Genomic DNA, 24705 nt, shown 5'->3' with positions numbered 1-24705 from the left:
TCTAAGGGGGAAAAAATTGGTCATGAAGAACCTAGGGGCAGGATGGGAATAAAGATGTAGACCTATTAGAGAATGGACTTGAGGACACAGGGAAGGGGAAGGGTAAACTAGGACAAAGTAAGAGAGTGGCATGGACATATATACACTACCAAATGTAAAACCGATAGCTAGTGGGAAACAGCCGCATATCACAGGGAGATCAGCTCGGTGCTTTGTGACCACCTAGAGGGGTGGGATAGGGAGGGTAGAAGGGAGGGAGATGCAAGAGGGAAGAGATATGGGGATATATATGTATAGCTGATTCACTTTGTTATAAAGCAGAAACTAACACAGCATTGTAAAGCAATTATACTCCAATAAAGATGTTAAAAAAAAAATAGGAAATGGCTAAGCTGCAGATCAAACCAGTCGTATGATTCCAGAGCTTATGTTTTAACCACCACTCAAATCAGTAAATTTTATCTTCATAATTCACAGAATCAATTTTTATTTTTCAAATCAATAGAGTTAACATCAGCCAATCAACTGCCTAATTTTTAAATGTTTTTTTGAAATCATACTTTTAAAGATTTCTTTGTATTGTGTCAACTCTATTACTAAGGTTCATACTGATTTTTGAGGCATGTCACTCATTTAACATAAATTAATTCACTTAACACTTAACAAATATCTACTGATTTCCTACTCTGTTCCAGTCATTTTGTCAAGTCCTAAGCATATAAAATGAAGAAACAAGGCATAAGGGTATTACAGATAGTACATTGTACATTCAATTTAAAGAATGGACCCGTTGAGAATATAAACAGATAAAACTTTATTTTTCTCTACTTACTTTATTTCAAATCTCTCTCTTTTTTTTTTTTTTTTTTTTTTTTTTTGCGGTACGCGGGCCTCTCACTGTTGTGGCCTCTCCGGTTGTGGAGCACAGGCTCCGGACGCGCAGGCTCAGCGGCCATGGCTCAAGGGCCCAGCCGCTCCGTGGCATGTGGGATCTTCCCGGACCGGGAAACGAAGCTGTGTCTCCTGCATCGGTAGGCGGACTCTCAACCACTGTGCCACCAGGGAAGCCCCAAATCTCTCTTTTTATTCTGGGATATTTCAGGCAGATCTCTTCATTTTTCCAGTTATTTTAGGTATGCAATTTTCTTAACTGGGTAATTAAACCTCACTTTTAGGTATTAAAACGTACAGTCAAATACAACATTAAAACCTTAATATCATCTAAGTCACAGCTCTTTCTTTTTTAATCTCCCAACTCAGGCACAAATCTTGGCCCGATATCTTAAAGTAGAAGAAGGTGGAAATATTGTCTTTAACTTATTTCCCACTTTCTTTCCCTTCCATCTTCCCATAGCTCCAGTGTTGGAAGAGAGGCAAAAAAGGATAATCTTCCACCACTGTAGTTTTCTTTCAGCTAACAGTAGCTCCTGGACAAATGCTAACTCTTTTGTAGAACAGAGTTGTGGGTTCTTTGGTGTGTTCCTCTCCCCCCTCCCCAGGACCACTGCACAGTAGGCATGGGTAGTACACTACTTACCCTGTGATCTCTTATAACCCTGCTTTGCTCATAATCCCCACCAGCCAGGCTTCATTCCCGCACGTATTTGTGCTGGAGCCAGCTTGTCCTGACAGGCGGCTGTCACTCAGTTATCTTTCCCAGTGTCCATGTGGTCAAAACGAAACTCATGCACTGCCCTGCACATGGAGAAAATGCAGGTTTTTTCTACTGCCACCCTCTCTCTTATACCTAACTATCATCAAGGAAAGTTCCAGCCAAATGTCTGGCTTCTAAATTCATTACACAGGAAGTGAATACTGATCTTTATTTATATAGCTATCTACCCACAAAATTTAGGACACTAAAGTTACCATCTCCCATGAAATTTTTCACTATACTTCAGTTTAGTCTGGTATGTTTCAAAAAGTGTATCATGAGGGCTTCCCTGGTGGCGCAGTGGTTGAGAGTCCGCCTGCCGATGCAGGGGACACGGGTTTGTGCCCTGGTGTGGGAAGATCCCACATGCCACAGAGCGGCTGGGCCCGTGAGCCGTGGCTGCTGAGCCTGCGCGTTCGGAGCCTGTGCTCCGCAAGGGGAGAGGCCACAGCAGTAAGAGGCCCGCGTACCGCAGGAAAAAAAAAAAAAAAAAAAGTGTATCATGAAATCAATTTATTGAGTTTTGGCCACCATTCTTTGCTATGGAGCAAAATGGATGGAATGGGATGGAATAGAATAGAATAGAATGGGATGGGATGGGATGGGATGGGATGGGATGGGATGGAATGGAATGGAATAGAATAGAAATAACAGAACAAAGTAAATTTTAATTTAGTTACATGCACACACACTCACACACACACATATACACATTGGGGTATGCCCTAGAGTACAATTTAAAATATGTATTTTTACTGTGGTCCCAGCTGAAAAAAGTACCTGAAAGTCCCTGCACTAGTCCCGTGTAAGCACTAGCCCTTATGACTCTGCAGTGTAACAAACTTTCAGCTGGGGAGTGAGATGACCTCTCTTCTTTAAGGCAACCCAGTATGAGTTGGTTCTCTCGGGGCATCCTTCACTTGGTTTGCTGGATGGCAACTTCCTCCCATATTGCACATGAAAACACTATTCCTTAAGACCCTTATTTAGTCTGTTTCTAGAAAAAAAACTCGAATCCTCTTTTTCATAGCTGGAAATAGGTGCTAGCTAGAAATTTATAGTCACCAGACTAGTTTCGGTAATTTTTAAAGTATTAGTATGGCTACATTTAGTACCTCTCTTTAGAACATTACAGTATTTGTCAATTCTCACAGATTTGGGGCTACAACCTAGATTCTAAAGCAACAGAAATTATTCCTTTCAGGTGTCATTACATTTGGCCATCATAAATTCAAAAAGTCTCTATGGAGACCAGTACCATTTGTTTTTGAAACCATTTTAACATGAATTGTGTATCTATGAAAACAGTACAGTATAGTAGTCAATGATTAATATTCATTAATAGCTTTTAAAATACAGGTTTCCCTGTTCCTTTTTTTTTTCAAGTGCTTTTTCTTCCCCATTATTGTTGTACATGCACCACTAGGGGAAGAAACTTCAAGCTTCTCCATACCCAACTAATATGTCCTTTCTCAGAGGGTCCAATTCCCATGTGGCCCCAACAGAGATCCTAATATCAGGATGTAGCTACCCCTCCCAAGTCAATCAGAAAACAACTCGAGGAAAGCAAACCCCTCTTTCCAGTGAGATGAAGACGCTCCCAGGGCAAAAGTCCTTAAGATTTAAACAAACATTTACAGGAAACATAGTTCTCACTCCTTTTACACAATGAGTATTTCAAGTAGACATCTTTCTGCACAACTCAAATTCTGGAAAAAACTACCGGATCTACTCAGTTCCTTCCTTGTCCAGCCTCTTCATTTTCCTTCTGTTTCTTAATGTCCAAGCACATTCCCATGACTCCAACCCTGCTTTTCTTGTTTGGCTCTCCATTCCTACCTCCCTTCAAATTACCACTATTGCAGGTTCCATTTCTTTAGATGACTTTTTCCCATCTCATCACATTTTAATCAAGCTCACTGCTTCCAGCCTGGTCCAACTTTGATCCCACCAAAAGGCCCCTTCCACATTTCTATATAATAAAGTTTTGGAGGTATCATTTGGATGGTAAAACCAAGAGATCTCTCTATGCTTGTGTAACATGCCAGTGGTTGTTACTTGTACTGGGTTGGCCAAAAAGTTTGTTCTGGTTTTCCCATAACATCTTATGAACGAACTTTTTGGCCAGCCCAATATGTTCATTTGGGTTGGAAGAATTTGAGACTCACAGAGATGGTGCGGGAGAGGTATGTCCAAAACCTCTCAGCCATCTCTTGCAACTGCCCTGCCCTCTGCTGCAAAGGAGATGCTTAAGGTTTTATACGTGCTCTTCTTAAGCCATGCCTCTGGCTTTGACAGAACTATTGCAGAAACATTCTGAGCAGTAAGTGTGTAGTCATAGTCAATATCGAAGCCAGCTTTAACTATGCACTGTGGCAAATAACAGGATGTTTAAAGGGGCAGAAATGGGATGGGTACTCTAGAACCGTCTGTCATTTCTTTATCCTATACAGTACATATTTTTCCCCCACAGAGCCCTGCAAGGAAGACAATTTTCAGTGTAAAAATGGAGAGTGTGTCCCGCTGGTGAATCTCTGTGACAGTTTTCCACACTGTAAGGATGGCTCAGATGAAGCACATTGTGGTACGTTTTATTTTTAGGAAAATACTTTTTATCAGCTTAACCTCTACATTTGGATTCTACAGATGTGAAAGGAAGATTATGACTATATTTATTAGGATATATTTTGGTACTCTGAAGTTATGATCTCCCGGTGATTTCAGCACCGCTGTCACCATTCTGGTTAGAATAAAAGCTAACATGCAAACTCTTGTTTCTGTTTGTTTGTTTAAACTTGACTACATTTAATACTTTTAAGTCTAGGACAACCCGTCTTCAGGTAAAAAGCATAAAATACCACAGAGAGACAACAGCCCACACCAGGCACTCTAGCATCACTCTTATTAACTATTATACTCTGTACATTGCCTACACACAGAGGGACCCTCATGCTCACTTATAACTGTCTTTCTTAGACTTGTTCCTTCACATGCTTGATTCTTCAGTATCTACTACTCCCTCTGCCTGCGACTCCTGTCCAGCCCCACTCCAGATCTCTATCACATTAGGAGTAATGGCTACTTTTACTCTGTCTTACTTTTATTTCAGAGCACATACTTAATGCTATTTATGATGTGCCATGCACTGTAACTAAGTGCTGTAAAACAATCTTAACGTAATTAGAATGAACTCTATTTCAGTCATGAGAAAGCTGAGGCTTGGAGGAGTTAAGGGGCTGCCAAAGATCACACACCTAGCAAGGGCTAGAGCTGTGTTTCCAGCCTAAGTCTGTCTAATTCTAAAGTGCATGCTGTTATTCTTTTTATAATAGGGAAAAAATGTAAACATAACATTCACTTACAGAATTACAATGTGGCGTCTGTGGGTAAAACTATGATGGGTGATATTTTACCTGTTTGATAAACTAGCTTAGCTTAACCCAATCCCCACTTAGTCACTAATGGCCTTAACACTCTATCCAAAATGGTTGTAAGATAGAGGGGAAGATGACGGAAACCAAACAGCAAAAGAATAAGGGCAAAGAAAATAGCTTCTGGAGAAAGAAGTAGGAAAAAAAAAATGCTTACAGTTATTCCTGAACTTGAGTTTTCCTTCTTTTAGAGAACACATTTGTAAGACATTCTCTTCAAAAAGCTTTATTTTCTGTTTATTTGCTGTATTGGTATGCAGTGAACTCGCATATCTCTGCCCTTTCCCTTTTTATAGTCATATGAAAGAGCAAAATTAAGTCTACCGAATTTATCTTTTTCAACTTAAGACTTCCAGCATACTGTTATGAAAAATTACATACTATCAATCTCTAAATTCTCAATGTTAAGAACATTGCATGTTTAGAGTCCATCATTTCCTTTTATCAACTTAGGTCACAATGACCCTATGTATGATCTAATCTCTTTAGTGCGTCTCTTCAATGGCACGACAAACCGTGGTTTGGTGCAGTTCAGAATACAGAGCATATGGCATGTAGCTTGTGCTGAGAACTGGACGACCCAGATTTCAAATGATGTTTGTCAGCTAATGGGACTAGGGTAAGTAATTCTACCCAGCTCTCTCTTAAATTATTCTCAAGCATTTTTATGGGTTTCAAATTGGGTTTATTAAGAAATTTAAAATTTATGGAAGTTATAGATTTAGAAAATATACATGATCAAAAGGAAAAAAATAAAAATCTTGCCTAACCCCATTCTCAAACAACAACCACAGTTAATAACCTTTTTATAAATATTACATAAATATAAGTATATAAAAATAGTATATTACAAAATCATACAAAATACCATATTATGCTCTGTCTTGTAGCCTACTTACACATGAACATTTCTCATGTCATTAAATATTTTCTGTAGATTTTTAAGAAAAAGAAATATTCCATTTTATGCTATATTATAATGTATATAACTAATCACAAGGGTAACGCAGAGAACACACTTTTGCTGTATCTTTGTGACATGTTCATAATAGTTCTTTCAGAAGATCTGTATCAGTATAATTATTGTGATAAAGAATATGCAAAATTACAAGACTTAATTCAAGGGACAATTCCGTATTAATGATTCACCAAAAATTTACTTTACATCCCAGTTTAATATCATAATATATTACCTCAAATATATAAGTTCACTATATTCGTTTTTTACCTTCCCATCAGTCTCAAAAGTGATGAGGTGAAAAATGGTGGGTGATAAGTAGTAATAATTTACTTCATTTAAGCTGTATAATCTGTCAACTCTAATTCACCATTCTGATCCTTTGGTATTCATGATTTGAGAGACTTAACCATATTGGGTCACATATGGTTATTTATCACTCATAGCACTATATTATTTACCGGGTTGGGCTGTAAACTAAGAAGTCTATAAATGTAAGACCCATGTCTATTTTATCCATTATTGCATTGCTAATATCTAGACTTATATTTGTTTCAAAATACAGGTGCTAAAAAATATTTGTTGAAGCAATAAATTATTCTTTATGTATAAGTATATATGTAAATATAAATATTTCTAGCTAAATAAATGTATGCCAGAAGTATACATTTGCCAGTTATAAATCATTATAATTTCCTTTCCACCTTGAACTGGAGAATTGTTTTCTAATTTATTTTAGAAGATTACACAAAGTTACAAAGGAAAATAATTTAAGTCCACATCCACCTATACTCCCAGCATTTCCAAGTTATCTCAGCTATTTCTAGTTCATCAAAATCAAAGGTAATTGATTGCTTTCCTCTTAAGGGGCCCTTCTTGCTGATTAATAATTCATAGAGTCATCATTCTATACACAGATTTTTGAAATTTATTTCTTAACCCAAAACATATTTTCCACTAGAAATAATGTTAGTGCAGTGTTTAATTTCTAGTAGACTTGGAGAGTTATATTGATTACCAGTGCCAAAAATAGCACCTAACCACCACATAGAGATATTTTACAATAGGAAAATGTGTTGAGGCCCCAGTCAGAGTGTCAGAAATGCTCTATAACTTCTTGGATACTAGAAGTTGGATAATTACTAGTTGGATTGAGAGCTTTCAGCTCCCTTTACCTCCCAAAATGCTGTTCCTTCAGAATGGGAACTCGCCAGCTCCAAGTCTCATGCAAGTGATGTCATCCTCGTCAGGAAGGCAGTTCTTGTCAAATTCAAATGGAGGAAGTGAGTTTTACCATCCATCATGTAAATAATCATCAATTTGGTTTATGTATATTATTTGGAAACCTTGCAATTTATATATATATCCCTTTTATTATACATTATAGTTTGTGTTCTAACAAAAACCCTTTTAACCTGGGGAGCTTTGAGACATAAAGAGTCTTGGAGGAGGTTAGGTTAGGGGAAATAAAGTTTTTTGATGAAGAATCAACAAAACACTGAAACAGACAATTGTTTAACCCCACTTCAAGTAAAGCACTGCATAAGTGGCGCTGACTCCAGGTTCCTACTTTAGTGTTGATTTTAGTTCAATAGCAAGTTCATGCAGGTGAGGCCCTAGGCAGTCCTTTGCTTCCACTACTAAACTTGCCAGTAATGCTGAGGAACTATTTTATAGACTCAGAAACTTAGTAAAATTTAGGCTGAGGAGATGGGTTACTTGACCTTGTGTCTACAATGGATGAATCTAAATGCCCTGGATGATTGGGCTTTTATTACACAGGAGCTTGAGTCCCAATTCATCACCTAAGCATCACTATATGCTTATAAACACAGGTGTTCTTTCCACTGTGGTTTGTGAATCTTAACTGAATTGTTTCCCTGAGGATAGATCGGGGTTAAGATGAATCATTTACAAAGATCAAAGTGATTGATATCTTCTTTGGCAGAAATATTTTGAATGAATTTGAATAAAATTCGTTGGGTGATTACATAGTGCTGATTCCTTCATTTGCATGAGAGAACATATTGGAAAGGAAACATTTATCTTTATTATATTTTAATAGTTGCTAATATAAATATATTATTTTATTTACTCCCAGATCGGAAATCTAAGCATTGGTAATGATATTGTGCCTGGTCTTCAGATGAATGGGACATTGTTTTTGCTTTAAATGCTTATGTGGTGGTGATAGACACGTAAATAAGCTGATTCACTTTGTTATAAAGCAGAAACTAACACACCATTGTAAAGCAATTATACTCCAATAAAGATGTTAAAAAAAAAGAATTACAACATAATGTGATAAATACAATGTGCTATAGGAGAACCTATACTCAATTTGGGCATGTCAGGAAAGGCTTTCTAGAAAATGGCCTGAGCTGTGTGGATGACAGCCAATTCCACACAACCATCTATTTACATGTTTTTCCCCCCCAACCATATTTTACTCTCTAGTTCACTGACCTCATTTCTAATGACTCACAGTCCTTCCAGATGGAGACAGGGACAGAAAACTAGATTTTTTTAGTGTGTGAAAAGCGAGTAGTACATCCCACTCTTAGATACAATATTTTTCGTGAAGGTCAGGCGCTTGTTTTCTTCAGAAATGAGTCAGGTAATCTTTGCAAAGACTTTAATCTTTGGACCTGCACTTATTAAATAGTCTCCATAGTGCTCTAGTAATTGAAAGAAAGTTAGAGCCTTAATGAGAATTTGTCTAGAGTGGTGCATGGTAATGAAAGAAAACTTGGCGAGTTTAAAATGATGTGTTTGGTACAGTGGGAAGTAATTTAGGAGTCAATTTATTAAAAAGGCACTGTAGTCTCTCAAGATTATTTATTCAGATAGGATACAAAATGCAATTCCCCACAGATTCTAGTAAATCATATGAGGCAGATTTCATCAGCTTTTCCTTTTCTAAATGAAACATTTTCATTCCCTGCCATTGATAGCTGCATAAGTAAAAAGTACTTTGAATAACATTTTCCTGTCTCTGATCAAAGTATGAAAGAAAACATTTTATACTGATGCAAGAATAAATGTTAAGGAAACTTAGAGTAGTGATTTTTAAAATGGTATTTCCTAGGAAAGCACACTGCCCTGTTGCTAACCCAGTAAATGAACTATGCAGTTGTTTTGCCCTGCTAAGCGATTAAAAACGAGAAGTCATCAGGTCTGTACAGCTCTACAAAATTCAGGAAATACTAATGTTTTAAAAATAGAGTTAGTTATATGTATCCCCATGAGGCAGCCCTATGAGGAGCTGGTGTTAATTTTTAAATCGCATAATAGTCCTGGCTAGATACCTTCAGTTCAAATATCAAAAACATCAAGTTGAGCCTCTCATTCTGAAACCCCAAATAAGAAACGGAATTACTTCAATGTTCTTCCATTTTAGAGGTGTTTCAAAAATTTGGGGGGGATGGTGAGGGGTAAAATTTTTTTAAGTTAACCTGCCAATAAATAGAGCATGATAATTTAATTTCCTGTGTAAGCACTACAGCAAATTTGTATGCAAAATTTAGCACTAAAAATAGGTTCCTGGAAAACTGAAAATAGAACCTGTGTTTCCTATTAGTTTAAGAAATTGGTAGAAAAATAATGTTCCTCTTCTTGACTATATTTTCTGTCAGTGTCCCCAAATTTTCAACTATGTGGGAAAAAGCCTTAACATAAAACAACAAAGATTAGATATAGGAATTAATAGAAAATATATAACTGCTACATTCAACTTTAAATGATTTCTTTTTATGTGCTAACTTGACACAAAAATAATTAAATAATGTTTTCTGTTATTTTTAAATTTTAATTTACAAGTCCAACACCAAAGGAAATTTTAATTTTAGTCTTAGCTATGTCCCTAGGGTGGGATGAGTGAGGCAGTGAGCTGGTCAGGTAGGGGCGCTAGGGGGAGGGGGTGAAAAGAAATTTTATTTTACTTGGTTTAACTCAACTAGCTAAAAAGCTCATCATTTGCCAGAATTGCAATTTATAATTCTGATGGGGTTTTTTTTCCTGTTTTAGAATTAGAAATGCATTAATTAAAAATAAGTAAAGAGAAAATAATAGCAAACTACTGTAACTGTGTAAATTCCTAAGATTCATCTTAGGCTTATTATCTAACAGGGTTGGGGAAAACACAGTGGCTAGGTAATTACATGTGCTATGGGCAAGGGCATGAAAGCAAGCGTACCACCGTACCACTGATTTGTAATCCAGAAGCTAGATCAGCAGCTCCCAGACCTGGTGATGCATTACAGTCACCTGGTCATGGTCCCAGACATTCAGATTCAGGGTGGTCTAGGTCAGTGGTTTTCAGTGTGTGATTTTAGAAGCACGTTAATAACTGAATCACTTTGCTATACAGCAGAAATTAACACAACTTTGTAAATCAACTATACTTCAATAAAATGAATTTAAAAAAAAAGCAAATTAGCAGCACCTGCAACACCTGGGATGCATGTATACAGACGCATATTCTGGAACCGCCACCTCAGACCCACTCATCCGAAAGTCTAGAGCTGGGCAGAGCAATCTGTGTTTGAATAGCTCTTGGTGAGTCTGCTGTTCACTGAAGTTTGAGAACCACTATCTAGGGTAGATATCCTTAACCTTCTTTTGCGTGTGTCATGGGCATTTTTGGCAGTCTGGTGAAACTTGCCAACCTCTTCTTAAGTTCATATTTTTGCATAAAGTAAAATACACATAACTACAAAGGAAATTCATTACATTGAAAAAAATTATCAAAGTATTCAAAATACAGGGTGGTATTATATATTTCTTTATTAACATAGTAAATAAGATATACTGGCGATTCCAATGATTATTGTACTATCAGAAATGAACATAAATGATATTTTTACAGTTATACAGTAACTGCAGTGTGATCTGAAGATATCTGCAATTTGTTTTAGTGGCAAAAGTATAGGTATTTCTAATAATATTGTGGTTAGTCACCTGAATTTGTATCAGAAGAAAAGGCTATATTTCAATTAGCTAGTAAAAATAAAGATGTCATTATTTCTCCTCCAAATATAAGCCCCCTACAGGTTACCATGAACTACTAGGGCCTCCATAGAACCCAGGCTGGAATTTTGGCTAGAATGAGGCCCAGAGGTCTTGGTTCTTTAAAGAAGCCCCCGTGATTCTGATAAGTAGTCCTCTCATTTCTAAGGAACCCATGGAACTTTGTGTACTTGTTTCAGTAAAAAACATAGAAATTGTACAAAACATCTCCAAAGTTTGGCAGTTTGATTTCATCTGATGTTAAAAACAAAGTAAGAACAAACAAACAAACAAACATTTGTTTCCTACTGCAACCAGGTTTAAATACCCTATGTGAGGGTCATCTCTGACTTAATCCAGGGGATTCCTCAGCTTGTCATTCCAACACTAGCCTATTTTAACTTCTCTGGAAAACTTTTTCCCCCAGCAGATCAAAACAAAATTAGAGAGTTTAAAAAGACCACTATAAGTAGGACATAATTAAAAGGGAAAAAAAAAAAATCATGGCTAAGTTTTCAACAAACACAGGTTGGTATTATTGCTTGCTTGGAAAAAAATCATTCCTGATTTATCCCACTAAGTATTTGAAAACATATTATTGGGAATTAAGGTACTCTTTTATGTGAAATGTCACTTATTTTTATTAATACAATTTAAGGAGAAATCTCTTTGTCTTTAACTTTTATTTTGACTTACACTCAAACAGGTATTTTGTAACCCAGAGAGATTTATGTGGCAAGGAATTTACTGAGAATATAATTATACACATAAAGGTTAAGAAAATCTCTTTTGGTCAGTTGTGAATCATCTACCAATAAATTTTCTGCAACATAGTTGTTTAGTCTATAAAAGTCTGTTAACAGAGTTAGGGATTTTATTTGTTTGTTTTTGTTTTTTACTCAAAGACTTTTTTCCACATAAAGTTTGTTACATAAAAACAGCAAGATATTATGGTTTTCCCCAAACCAAAATATCTTCACCATTCCCTTAAATCCTGTTGTTTGGGGAGGGGGAGGGAGGCTTCTATATTCTAAAATAGAAACAGATAAGAACAGGAGAAAACTATCATCCCTTGAATATATTCTCAACAGTTCAATTTTTCAGTTCTGAGATTTTGTTTCTAAATAATAAATGGTGACTTAATATATTGTTGCTAACCTTTTATTTTGCCAAGAATATTTTAAATATTGAATATATCTTTATTGTCTCCATCATTTCTTAAAATAAGAAATAGTTTGTCATAAACTTCTGCTGCTTATATTCTGCTTACTATGAATACAAACTGGAATAAATTGTGTTCAGTCTGAAAAAGGTGAGCTTGATTTGGAAGGATTTGAAATGCAGTTACTCTGTCTCTAATTAAATTCCAACTTTTAACATCCAGCACTGACACCTGGAAATATTTGTATGAACTGATGGCCTCTATACACCACTCTTAGGTTGCTGATACCAATATTTACAACAAAAAATTTAATTATGGGAGTACTTCAGAAGTTTTTTCCAAAAGAATGTTTTTTCCAGTTGTTCTGAATAACCCCAAACAATATATCTACACCATTAACTGCAGTCTTTTCTCATATAAAGTTTGAGGCTGCATATATAGAACACGATCTTAGAATACAAGCTTTATGTGTGTCATTTTTTCCACGTGTATACATAATCTCTATTTTTCTCCACCAGATCATGAAAACATCACTATGGAACAGCACTTCAGAATCCCAGGGTAGCACATTTAGTGTTTACTAAATAGTCTATTCTTAAAGATTTGCCTCTAGTCTTTCTTCTAGAATAGGCATGTGTTAAAAATTTAACTGCCAATCCTATCAGTGCAATGCCAGTGGTAGGTGTGTAATAAAGAGATACTAGATTAAAAACTGATTTATAAATAATTTTTCAATATTTTTTCAATTTAATTTTGTTTTGAGTTTCCAGAGAAATTAATGCATCCCCTCAGGATCTGTCTTTAAAAAGACAGCTAAGCAATAGACTAAAAACAGCTAGAGATAATAGAAGGCTTAAATCCACAACTCTGATGTATATTTTTAATGAATTACTCTTCTAGATGTCCCCCCACGTAGTCATGAGTGCTGTCAAATGACAAAACTAAAACAATTTAATAACGAGTTTGACGTCCTTTATTCAAGAGTAAACAGCCCATAGATTGGGGGTACAGTGCCTCACAAGCAGTGGAGCACTATTCCTGAGGGATTTGGGGCAACAGTGAGTTTTATGGAACATTAGAAGAGGCAATGAAGGTCAGGGATTTCCTTATAGGCATATAGGCTACCAGGTCCCATTTTCTAGGGTAAGGTGAGCTAGCTAAACCTGAGTTGGAAGATTGTGACTGGTGTTACATTTTCTTTCTATATTTCAGGAAGTGAAACACTTCCTGTAAGTGTAGGCTGACTTAGGTTTAGATTTGTGATGTGGGCCAGGCCCCTGGGTGACCACCATTTTGTGGGTCCTGATATATGAATTAACTTTATCAGTGGCTTAAACAGATTGCTTATAGTAAGATTACTATAGGTAACTAGAAGTCACTTTGGAAACCAACGAGCAGCCTCCTGAACAAGTAAAGAATTAGATATTTCATTTGACTATGGTTTGCGACTAGGAAGCGTCAGAATCACCTGGAAGGTTTGTTAAAAGACTCATCACTGGATCTCACCCCCAGAGTTTCAAAATTGTGGGTGGATCTGGGATAGAGCTGGACGATTTGTAACTAGCCCCTGGTGAGGCTAATGTTGCTTATCTGGATTACACACCTGGAAAATCTTTCATCATGGAGAGTCGGGAACATAGAAAACTACCTAGAAGAATATACAACACACACAGGCATTCAGCAGAATAAGGATACTGAGAACATGAACCAAAAGTGGTAAAAGAAGACAGACATCTAAAAGGAAGATTGGAGAGTAACTAGGATCCACCAACTTGTCCCTCCCAGTGAAGAGGTACACTAATCAACCAATTCCAATGATGTTTCTGGAGCCTTCATGTAAAGTCAACACAACTAGAGCCTCTTCAAATTGGATAGACATTCCCTGATATTCTTAAAAGTCAAGATTAGTGTTGATGAATTGTACCAGAAGCTGTACCGACGGTAAAATTCAGTCATCTAAAATCTCTTTTGATCCACATCCTGTCTTCCCTAAATGTGTGAGTCCTTAACTAAAAGATTCCTGCAGTGGTAAAGTCCTTCCTGATCTAGAGCATTCCTGACCTTCTATACCCTCTGCTGCCATTTGAGATCTTTTTTTTTAAACTGAAGTATAGTTAGCTTACAATATTATATTAATTTCAGGTGTACAACATATTGGATATTTTTATAGATTACACACTGTCAGGGAGGAAGAAATTTTCCTCTACCCTTCTATAGCTTCTTCTGGCTGGTCTAAATTAAATTGATATGAGACAGATTAATAGGAAGTTTCTACCTCTTAATCTACCTCTTTGTCCCTCCTTCCACCCATTTCCCCTCTGGCAACCCCTGTTTGTTCTTTGTGTCTGTGAACAAACCCCTGTTTGTTCTTTGTATCTGTGAGTCTGTTTCTACTTTGTTATATTTGTTCACTTGTTTTGTTTTTTAGAAAACATCCAGTATTTGTCTTTCTCTGTCTGACTTATTTTGCTTAGCATAATACCCTCCAGGTCCATCCATTTCGTCATAAATGACAAGATTCCATTCTTTTTATGGCTGAATAATATTCCAGCGTGTGTGTGTGTGTGTGTGTGTGTGTGTGTGCGTGTGTGTGTGTGTGTACCACATCTTATTTATCCATTCATCTGTCGATGGGCACATAGGTTGCTTCCATATCTTGGCTATTGTAAATAATGCTGCAATGAACTTTGGGGTGCATGTATCTTTTCAGATTCGCGTTTTCCTTTTTTTTGCATGTCTTTATGCCTGTTTTGTTTTCTGAGCTATAAAAAAATATGTTTTATATAAGTCCTTAAATAAGATGATTCTTCTTCCCACATGGAAGGAATATCTTAATCTTTAGCAATAATAGTAGCAACACTCATTTTCCCTTTGGTAAATCCATTTCAGGTTTTATTAAAGGAATGGTGATTGATTTGTGTGCTTGAGTTAACATTTATCTGTTTATAAAATGAAAGTGCAAGATGATAAATTCTGGGACATTAAATACAAGCTCCATTGTTCCAGTTCTCTGTTCAGTGAATGAAAGGTATCAGACACTTTCAGTTTCTTTAAGGTGTTGTCTTACCGGAAAGAGAAAGGAAACACCCTCTACTTCATTCTTTTCCTCTTACTGATCATAACAGCCATGAGTGTTCCTTGGAAACTTCCTCTATGCACACAGACAGAAAAGGGTCAGTGTTGACTATAGCCTGGAAAAAACACTGGACCTTCTTTTGAAGAGGGAGTGGATGGGTCCTTCAAGATACTCCAAAAGATAGGAACCACATCATCTCCCTGCCAGCCCAGAGAAGATAGCAGGAATCAGGATGTTTCCAGCCTAAAGGCATATTTTTATATGAAGATTAAAATCTAGAATAAATAAAAGGCAAGAAAAAGATTAGAAAGTGAGAAGCTAAAAGTTTCCAGCTAAGCCTAGGGAAGAGTGGATAATTAAAAGAAATCTTCAGTGAAGGTTCACAGTTGAGAGCATGGCTGTAACAGGTTTTCAGGGATAAGAAAGACCAGTAACTTAATGTCTTTTGTCACATGGAGGTGTCTTTTTATCCCATTCTGGTTCACCATTTGACACTTGGTGGTACAGGCTGCATACTCCCTCTTTTAGAGCAAAAACATAGCTTCTGATTTTAAATTAGGGCTGTTAGGCTTTGAATTGAATGAAATATCAAGAACAAAGCAACAAAAGTAAACACTGAGGATCTCCTTTTTCTATGTTGTTCTTAGGCAACGTGCATTTTTTTAAAAGATGAATTACACTCAACAGGAAAAAAAAAAGATTAATAAATTATGTTGCGGCAACTCTTTGAAGTTGTCATTATAATTGACCATTATAGAAATTGTTGGACAACATAGAAAAGTCAAATGAAACAAATCAGACACTCAAATGACATATGCACTGATTTTAACTCTGTTAAATAACATATATGGCAGGCAAACAAGAACAAGAGGTATTATGCAAAAATTAAAATTACATTTCATGTCATTATGAGTAATTCTTCTACTGAGTTGTACCATCTTTTAGACATCAAAACATTTGAAGCTTAATATTAAAATGTTAATCTCTTTGCCTGGGATTTCATAATTTATTTCAATGTCCACAGCATTAAATAACTAGAAGTTTCGTTTATGACTTTTTTGTTTGTGTTTTTGTTTTGTCTGCGTGCTTTTCCCTAGGAGTGGAAACTCATCCATGCCAATCTTTTCTACTGGACATGGACCGTTTGTACAACTAAACACAACACCTAATGGCAGCTTAATACTAACACCAAGGTGGGTCTCAAAATGTGTTCTTTGACTAGTTGTACATGGACAGGAAAGAAGGTGGATTTTGAAGTCAGTCAGATTTTAATACCACCATATATGCCACATAATCTTAAAAGTTATTTAACTTTTTTGTTATTCAGGTAATCTCAAACAGTATCTAATCGATCCTATCTGATAACGTTGCCTAATCCTCATATACATATGGTAACAGGGTCAAATGAAGTATTACAGTGTAATTAGAGAGCACACTGATAGAGATTCAATAAGTTTTACTTCCACATTCTTTTTATCCATACTCTTGGATTTATAAACAAGTAAACCCCATACAAAGAAATTGTGAGAGTTGGAATAAATAGGTCCAATGTTGATCAGACTAAAAAGAGTGACACAATTAGTTATCATCAAAAGAGAAGAAAGGGATAAAAAAGTCATGGTATTCTTTTCTCTAGCAAATAGAACATGGTTATTAAGTGAAAGAGTACAGACTTTAAGTTGTGTCTGCATTTTCTCCTTTGCTCTTTACAATTAGGTTCACTTTTACAGCTTTTACTCATGTTTTAAAAAGCAGCATCCTTCCTGTATTCAAAGACCTGTTTTAGCTTAGATTATGTCATTTCTGCTGTTTGGGAATTAATGATAACTTCGGTTGAAATTGGCTTCTGAATTTTACAGTTCCATTAAAGGCCAGCTTGGATGGGAAGATAGTAACTTCAAGAAGAAGCTGTAACAACAGACAAGGATTTAAGATATCATTGCTGGTGCATTAGCTTGAAGTTCTTTGTTTAATACACTTAATGGTGAAAAGTGAAATTATATAATTACTCAGCTCTTCATGAAAAGTTGCCATGTCTGTGAGCTCAACCAGTAAAACAGATTGTTAAAGGAGTAGTTTTAGTACCAAAGTACTTTGCAGTTGAATATTTTATATGAATATTTGCAGGGCCTTGACTGATTTTATTAGTCTCATCAAGGGTGAAGCAAACCATCTGCAAGTGAGAAAGCGGCCTACTAGATTTCCTTTCTATAAAGCATGTCTAAATTTGCATTATCATTATAGATCTTGAACAGTGTGTATGCTGAGAATGTCTCTTATTTATATTTTATAGACATTTAAGAATCAGAAAAAAAGGAAAAAGTACAGAATATTTTATATTAATTATATGCATATTTAAAATAAGAACTAGTTTATTCCATGCTTATCAACAAAATGCCAGTATCATTATACATTGATGTCTTTATTGTATGTATGTTCATGTTATTTGAAAGAGACACCATTTACACACAAAGATACTTGAAACTTTCATCACATCAATAATCCAGAACGTTCTTAATCTCTTCCTTAATTAGCCACCTTATACTGGGTTGACAGGAAATCAGACATATATGCACTTAGTATGTATGTATGTATGTATGTATTTATTGCAGAAATACATTTATTGCCCCATGAAATCTGGTGTTTTTGAAAACACCCTTTCACTAGTGGTCATAATAAAAAAATTAGGAAAGGAAGAGGATATCAAAGAAGATGATTCTTCCAACTATGAAGATCAACTTAGATCCCCATTTTTTTCTCCTATTATGAGGCATATGCATGACTAGACTACTATTTTCCCACCACTGAGAGAAGGCCATTCAACATGGTACCAGCAATCTGACCTGATATAACTGGAAATGTACAATTCATGCTGCTGCCAGTATTGGGTTTCCCTTTCCTCCAATTTTTTGTCTAGTAGTCCTAGATAACAACAACAACAAAAAATTTGACTTAATATATATTGATTGACAATGTGTTCTAAGCATGGTGCTAGGTACAGGATATAGAGTGCTTATCAACAGTTTATTGAATGCCTGTCCTGTGACAGATGCTGTGGCAGAAACATTGCAATGTTACAGAGGTTATTTCTAGTCTCTTTGACTTAAGTAGCATGGCTCCACTGTAAGGATGAGGAGAGAAGCCTGGTGTTGATAAGTGACTTGGACTCGTTCACAAAGCTGGAGGCAACATGAGATTCTAACCCAGGTTTATCTGGCTTCAAAGCCTTCCACTTGCCATTCTACTGTGCTACCTCTGAACTCTCCAAGGCAGCATACCACTTTAAATAACAGTTCTGGAAAGGAAAAAGAAAGAAAAAAGGCCACTTGTTGGGCATATATAGGGAGAGAAATCAGTTCATTTTGTCAACACAGTAGATACAAACCCATCCATTTGTATCCCAATATTGTCCCTCTGGGCTGAAAGCAAGACACAGGATCATGGCATCGACTTTTTTCCCATACAGAGGGCTGACCTAATTCTGACTCCAGGACTGAAGGCCAGGAAAGTTATTCTATTTTCCTCTAATCTCTATAACGTACCTGGACAAATGTACTCACTGCTCACTCTGACCATAAGTGAAGCAACTTACTGCTGTATACTGAGACCCTACGTGTGTTTGTGTATGAAAATTTTGATTAACCAAAACACTTGAAGAATGAGGTGTTAAGCTCAGTTTAATTCTCTGGTAACCATTAAGTTAACCAAAAACTTTTCTGTGCTTGCTGAAAAGAAATTCATCCATTTTTCACAGACCACAGAGTCTTAAATATTGTTTAACACCTAAAAATGATGAACCATTTTGAATATGAGTTTTCATTGATGGATATTGTAGATGTAGAAAGTTTGAATGAAACTTGACGGTATGCTGGGGTACATCCTAAAAACGACTTCTCTCCTAACCATGGGTGGATAACAGAAGCAGCATTAACTGAGACTTCTTCTTTGGGGAATTATGAATGCATATTGATTTATCTATATCTAGATAGATATACCTACATGCACATTGCTTATTAATAAAATGTATATTTACTTATATTTCAATTGGCTATGTCTGCTCTCGGGGATTTTTCAGACAACATGAATGCATGTAATTTCAAGTAATCCTTATCATGTATGTTCCAGACCCACTGAATTATTTTGTTGTACTTAATGATCTCATATGCATCTTGCACCATGTTTTATGTTTTTTGACTTGTTCCTCCCTAAAATTTCAAACACCTAAAAAACATGCACAGTAGGTGTTGTTAAATATGTAAATAGAAACCATTAAAATTATATGTGTGTACTTGTGTGTTTTAAGGCAAACGATAGCTACAGTAGCTGCCATCAGGGAAAGGTGTGGGCAAGTACTTTAATTCCTTGTGTTATACTGCCCTCTAGTGGTTAGTAAGTATAACACATTTAAAATTTTTTCTTTGTTTTAATTTTTCTTTAGAATTCTTGGCTTTGAAAAAAGTTGGTATCCAAATATTTAAATGGGTAGTGAGTTTTTAATTATTTATGCCTGCACTTTATTTTATATTTACATGTCTGCCTCCCTTGAAAGCAGGACTCATGATTCATTCATCATTGAATTCCCTGAATAAAGTACACAGCCTCACACACAGTTTGGGGCCCTGAATAGGCCCTCGTTAGCAATAGTGAAGCATATTCTGTATCATAGAACGGTGAAATCCAAGGTTGGTTCACAGAAACTAACAGAAGCTACCGTTCATCAGGTATTCATTGTGTATAACACACAATAATAATTCCATTGCAAATATTTATTTACATCTCACAAAACTCCAATAAAGTACTATTGCCCCTGTTTTATGGATGTTAAAACTGAGTCTTGGGGATATTGAGCAACTTATCCAAAATCACATGAAGAGTAAGCAGTAGAGTTAAAGATACGAACTCAGCTTTATTTGACTTTGAGGATTTTCTGCTATGCATTTTATGTATGACACATTTAAAGGTCCATTTTACTAAAGAGAAAAGATAGGACAACTTACACTATGTTTTGCTTTAAAATGTTGTGTGCACCATTTTTGAAATACAGTTGTTCTTCTATTACAGTAAACAGTGCTTAGAGGATTCACTGATTCTGTTACAATGTAACCATAAATGTAAGTAAATATTTCCTCCTGTTCTCCTTCAAGCCTTCAGTTTAAAATTCTGTTTATTTCTTTTTTAAAATTTATCCATACACCCAAAAGGATGTGCACAAAATTTCATTAATAGTAGATAACACAGACAGAGGCGGCAGAATTTTAAAAAGGCATTTAAGAAGATATTATACTTCACGAATTTCCATGTCCTTTGAAATCTTGAAAAAGATGATTTTTTTATGAGTCAATTTTAAATTTCCCTGTGATATGTGAAAATTTTAAAAATGTGCACTTAATACTTATGGGAGTACTGTAATGAAGCCTTGAAATTACACCATCCTGAGCTTCTCTGTGTAATAATACCTCCATCATTCAAGCTCCTGAGATTTACTCCAATGGCAACAATGAAAACAGTCAACGTGCCTGGATACAGTTCTCTCCAATATCACCCTGTAAGTCACTTTGAAAATTGAGTCTTCTCATCCTGTTGTTGTGATCTACAGGGAGTGTCCATTGCAACACATCAGTGAGGAATCTCCATACATTATGAAGACTGTCTTTAGGCTTTACTGAAGATGGTGGCAGTAGCAATGGCATCAGTTTTTCCTATTCAGTCATCACAATCATTCTGTTTAGAGTCACTATGTCACCTAAAGTTATTTTGCAGTGATCCACTCAATTTTCATGACCAGAGGAAATCCACCAAAATTAACTACAAGTTCTTTCTTCAATGATCTTAACAGCGTGTGGAAAAAAACTGGTGGCTCAAGAAGTTAGCCCGAAGATCGTTGGAGGAAAAAATTCCCGAGAAGGAGCCTGGCCTTGGATCGTTGCTGTGTATTATAACGACCGGCTGCTCTGTGGGGCTTCTCTGGTCATCAGGGACTGGCTGGTGTCAGCCGCCCACTGCGTGTATGGGTGAGTGCGATATCACAGCTGGCCCTTCCCCAACGAGGTGACCCCAGCAGACACTAGGCATCCCATTTCAGGCAGCCTCCCCAAACCCTCCCAGCAGGGAAATGTTCCTGCTGTTTATAACATTATAAACTTTCCAATCATTTTCCCATTAAAATCATGTATAAAAATAGAGAAAGTATAATTAAAATGTATTCTTCATTAGACCCTTGGATCAAGTATTATGGTTCATATATACATAAAAATTGAAATTTCCACCTATTTACAAGATAAGCATTTTTTAAGGTATAAAATTAGTTTTCACTATATAAATTTTGCTGGTTATCAGCCAATTAGGACAATATTTATTGTCAGCAAAGTGTCAATGTCAAAAAAAGCATGTATACATAGCCTTCAAGTTACAAATTAAAAAGTGTGCCCTTTGAAATTCACGTGTAAGCGCTTTGCTCTGAATTAGCATAAAAATGTTTCCTTAGTTCTCAAGTCAGATCTGTTTTGATGCTAACTGTAACTAAAACTTAGAACTAATATCAACCATGCCGAATTCTTTTTTTGATATGACAAAATACATGCTGAATTTTAGAATTTATCTTCTCCCTCTAGAGCAGCCATTCTTAAAGCAGTGTCACAGGAGAAAAGAGAGCGGGTGGAAGGGCCTGGAAATAAACATCAATATTCCTGGGCCCAAGAACATGTTAATTTCTTCTTCTGCCTGAAAGAGGGCACCTCTTTAGGTAATTGTACTCCAACCCTTCTGAATTAAGTTAGAAAAAAACGTAACTTCCTCCTAAAGATTCATAAGCCCTGACAAGGGTGATTTCCTGCCCCAAGAGACTTCCAGGGAATGACCTTACCTGTGAGGATTAGAACGAGCCTCTAGGGTTCAGAATCTCTGAGAGAAGTGTGTGTGTTCAGAATGGAGGATGCAGCCTTAGTTAATCAGGATAAAAGACTAACTCCGTACAAACACAGGCATTGAAAGGTCTTGGATGGATGGAGACAAACTATCAGCTACAGGAGGCTGTCAAAATCATTTGGGAGATAGGGAGGGCCAGGGAGAAGGAGTATTAAAGGATTGAGCCTACGCAGAAATACCCATCATACAAGAGTGAGAGTAAACTCAAACTCGTAAGGCTGGGAACCTGGAAATGAGGACACTCAGCTACATCCAAGCTTGGCCAATTACCTGCGCTCCAGAAGGACTGTCCAAGGCACTGCCCATCTACATCTAAAGCTGTCTGAGTCTGTGCATTACACCCCGTATCTGGGTGACTAAACTATAGCCTCTTCCATATCTAAACTACACCTTCTTAACTTTGCTGCCTCTTGATAATTATATTTTAATCTGTTTTCAGCCATATCATAACAAATGTCTACAGCAGCCAACTTTCCCACCCCCTGCTAAACATGACTTCAACCTTTACCTATACATACTCTATGCCTTAGGTGTGCCACAGGTGGGTAACCTATTTCCTAACTGTGTTACAAGTAAAAGGTATCTTTAGCTAGAAATTCAGTGTTTCCTGCTGCATCATAGGTAGGTCTTAGTAAGACAGCCACCTCCTGTATTAACCTCAGATTTTGTAAATTCGTCCATTTGATGTTCTTGCAGAACATATGCTTTCTAAAAGTCAACCAGGCTTGCAGTGATATTAGTGACTTCTTTCAATTAGCTACCTTACAGATGTACTTACTATAGGTCAATTATACCAATAACATCTTTTCAAACCGTAAATATATGAGGGAAATAGAAAAGCAGTTTCATCTAATATAAACACATGTTCAGTCATATAGGACATAAAATGTCTTTCCACACAGTTTCAGTTTGAACAAAAGCAAACAAACATAAGCTGTAACAGAATTGTGATGAAAAACGTTTGCTCACCAACCTTGCATTTTACTCTCCTTAGCCACTCAGTGGTATTAGTTCTTATTTTTCCAGTTACCAGGAGTTTTCTTGCTTTTTTCTTTATGTCTCTAACCAAGAAAGTTTCTGATATTATTTCAAATAGTTTTATCCAAAAAATATTCTTACCAGTATGCTAATACTGAGTCTTATTTGTCTTTTTAAAACTCTACGTATACAGTAAAAAGCTTAATTTCCTAATAAAAAGAAGAACCCAGATCAAGAAACTTATTGAAACCATACTACACAAATGACCTGACCCCAAAGTAAATCTACTCCAGGAGTTTTCACCTGTGGGTAGTTAAATGGTCTAATCGGACAGTTCACTGTCTGCATTCAGATTGTCCACACTCTCTTTCCCACCCCTCAGCCTCAGTATTCCTGGATGTCACTAAACTTCCCTGTGCCTGTTCTGTTTCTCTACTACTGACTTGTCTTCTTTTCCAACCTTAAAAGAGATATCTGTGAAGTTTTTAAGAAATATTTGCTGCGATTTAAAGACAAGTTGACTTCAAACCAGAGAATATTTTGATCCAACTTATGCTACTGACTTTGTGTGACTTAGTATCTGTGGGTTTCAGGATCCTCATCTGTAGGGTGTCCACAGGATATCTACCTCCTAGGGTGATTGTCAGGACAAAATTAAGATGCTGCAATGCTTTTGCGTACTGTGAGTTATAGAAATGTGCAATAAAATTTTTATTGTTTCCTGCTCAGGAAAGGTCTGTGAAAGAAGACTCTAAGTCTTACCCACGAGACATTCAGCACATTTATTTTCTAAACTTTTTATATTGATATAATTTCAAACATGCACAGAAAGTGCAAATAACAGTACAGAGAATTCCTGTGTACCTTCACCGAGATTCACCAGTTGTTTACATTTTATGCTATGAAAACTTTCTTATCATTCTTTAATTCCCTCCAATTTGGAGAAATATTTATTTTCTGAATCATTTGATAGTAGGTTAGACATTGTGCCTCTTTACCCTGTTTTTTATTTTTACTAAGAACAAGGATATTTTCCTATATAATCACAGAAAATCATGGAAATTTAACATTAAGTCAATACAATTATCTAATCTAATTATCTAATACAGTATGTATTCACTTTTGTCAATTGTCCCAAATATGCCCTTTATAACATTTGTAGTTTGTTTGTATGTTTTCCACCTGAGAACCAATTTAGGATAACGCACTGCATTTATTTGCTATGCCTCTTTCATCTTTAATCTAGAATAGCCTTTCCATCAGCCTTACTGTCTTTGTCTTTCTCAGGCTTTCTTTCTTGTCTTTGTTATTTTTCTTAATACAAGCAAGTTATTTTATAGACAGTCCTTATATTTGGGGAAACCCTTCAAGCTTTCTCCCTTGTTGGTCTTGATATATCCCCATTCTTTGAGAACATTTTTACTTTCTGGCAAAATAAGATGTTCCAGGTTCATCTTGTGCTTTCCCTGCCTTTGCCCTGAAATCAAGCTTTCTATAAGAAACCCCAAGTCCATT

At 36.2% G+C, this 24705-nt stretch overlaps 1 protein-coding gene across 1 annotated transcript in view; it reads left to right on the top strand.

Annotated features, from left to right (window-relative positions):
• TMPRSS15 (transmembrane serine protease 15) overlaps positions 1-24705 on the top strand; it is a 133162-nt gene that overhangs the window by 89835 nt on the left and 18622 nt on the right. The window contains exons 17-21 of the mRNA XM_004264466.2: positions 4128-4238; positions 5575-5704; positions 16386-16481; positions 20350-20399; positions 21125-21299. Coding sequence (XP_004264514.2) covers positions 4128-4238; positions 5575-5704; positions 16386-16481; positions 20350-20399; positions 21125-21299 — 562 coding nt within the window. The remainder of the gene's footprint in view (positions 1-4127; positions 4239-5574; positions 5705-16385; positions 16482-20349; positions 20400-21124; positions 21300-24705) is intronic.

The sequence above is a fragment of the Orcinus orca genome, chromosome 5, assembly GCF_937001465.1.
Source record: "Orcinus orca chromosome 5, mOrcOrc1.1, whole genome shotgun sequence".
NCBI classification, from domain to species: domain Eukaryota; kingdom Metazoa; phylum Chordata; class Mammalia; order Artiodactyla; family Delphinidae; genus Orcinus; species Orcinus orca.
Note: the sequence above shows the minus strand (reverse complement) of the source record. Positions and strands in the feature narration are given on the sequence as shown.